The following is a 982-nucleotide window of genomic DNA, read 5'->3' on the forward strand; positions in this document are numbered from 1 at the left end:
GAGGTTATGAAGTATTGCTATATCTTTGTTACTGAAAGAGGTGGTAAATGGGAAACGCACACAGCTAGCTTTTCAACAACAAAGGAACAACTGACAAGACAGATTTAGAGCTAGATTGGCCAGACAGGTGTTGATGTCCCATTAGGGGAACTCCATGCTCCCCCATACTCCTGCAGAGGGCTGGGTGGTAGAGTGGGGGCTGACAGGGATGCCCCGCGCAGGCGCAGCGCCGGCGGGCTCCGCCAGGGGTCGCTGTGGCGCGCTTTTTGCTCAGACGGCGGGACTAAGGAGCCGGGGCGGTGCCGGCGGTTCCTCAGTGCGCCTGCGCTGCTGCATCCCGGGCCCGGCCTCGGCCGCGATCCGGCCCGGCATCCCCCGCGCTCCTGCTGCCCCGCTGGCCGCGCGGCCCGCTCTCGCCGCCATGGCCTTCACCTTCGCCGCCTTCTGCTACATGCTGGCGCTGCTGCTCACCGCCGCCCTCATCTTCTTCGCCATCTGGCATGTGAGTGCCGGGCCGGGGCGCCCGGAGCGGGCGCGGGCGCGGGGCGGGGCTCGGCTCATCCCCTGCCCGCGGGGCGGCGGCGGCCGCGGAGAGCCCGGGCGCCGTTTGTTGCCTCCCGTTGTGGCCGGGTCGCTTCCCGGCCCCGGGGTGTGTGTGTGAGAGCTGCAGAGTGCCCCCCCCCCGAGCCGTCTCCAGACCCGGGCGCCCGGGGGTGGGGGGGGGCAGATCTAACCGCCCCCTATTGCTGCCCCCCCGAGCCATCCCCCGCGCTCACAGGGGGGGCACATCTAACCGCCCCCTATTGCTGCCATCCCCCGTGCTCACAGGGGTGGTGGTGGGGGGGCAGAGATCTAACCGCCCCCTATTGCTGCCCCCCCGCCATCCCCCGCGCTCACAGGGGTGGGGGGGGCAGATCTAACCGCCCCCTATTGCTGCCCCCCCCGCCATCCCGCGTGCTCACAGGGGTGGGTGGCTGGGTGG

The 982-nt window shown here is 69.6% G+C and overlaps 1 protein-coding gene across 1 annotated transcript in view; it reads left to right on the forward strand.

The window, feature by feature from the left end:
• The first annotated feature begins 331 nt into the window (after positions 1-331).
• The window catches only part of CNIH1 (cornichon family AMPA receptor auxiliary protein 1), a 10,601-nt gene continuing 9,950 nt past the window's right edge, over positions 332-982 (forward strand). Inside the window, exon 1 of the mRNA XM_026654217.2 lies at positions 332-502. Within this exon, the coding sequence (XP_026510002.1) occupies positions 422-502 (81 nt within the window). The 5' untranslated portion in view covers positions 332-421. The remainder of the gene's footprint in view (positions 503-982) is intronic.

This window comes from Terrapene carolina, unplaced genomic scaffold, assembly GCF_002925995.2.
Source record: "Terrapene carolina triunguis isolate 2854851 unplaced genomic scaffold, T_m_triunguis-2.0 Scaffold189, whole genome shotgun sequence".
NCBI lineage: Eukaryota > Metazoa > Chordata > Testudines > Emydidae > Terrapene > Terrapene triunguis.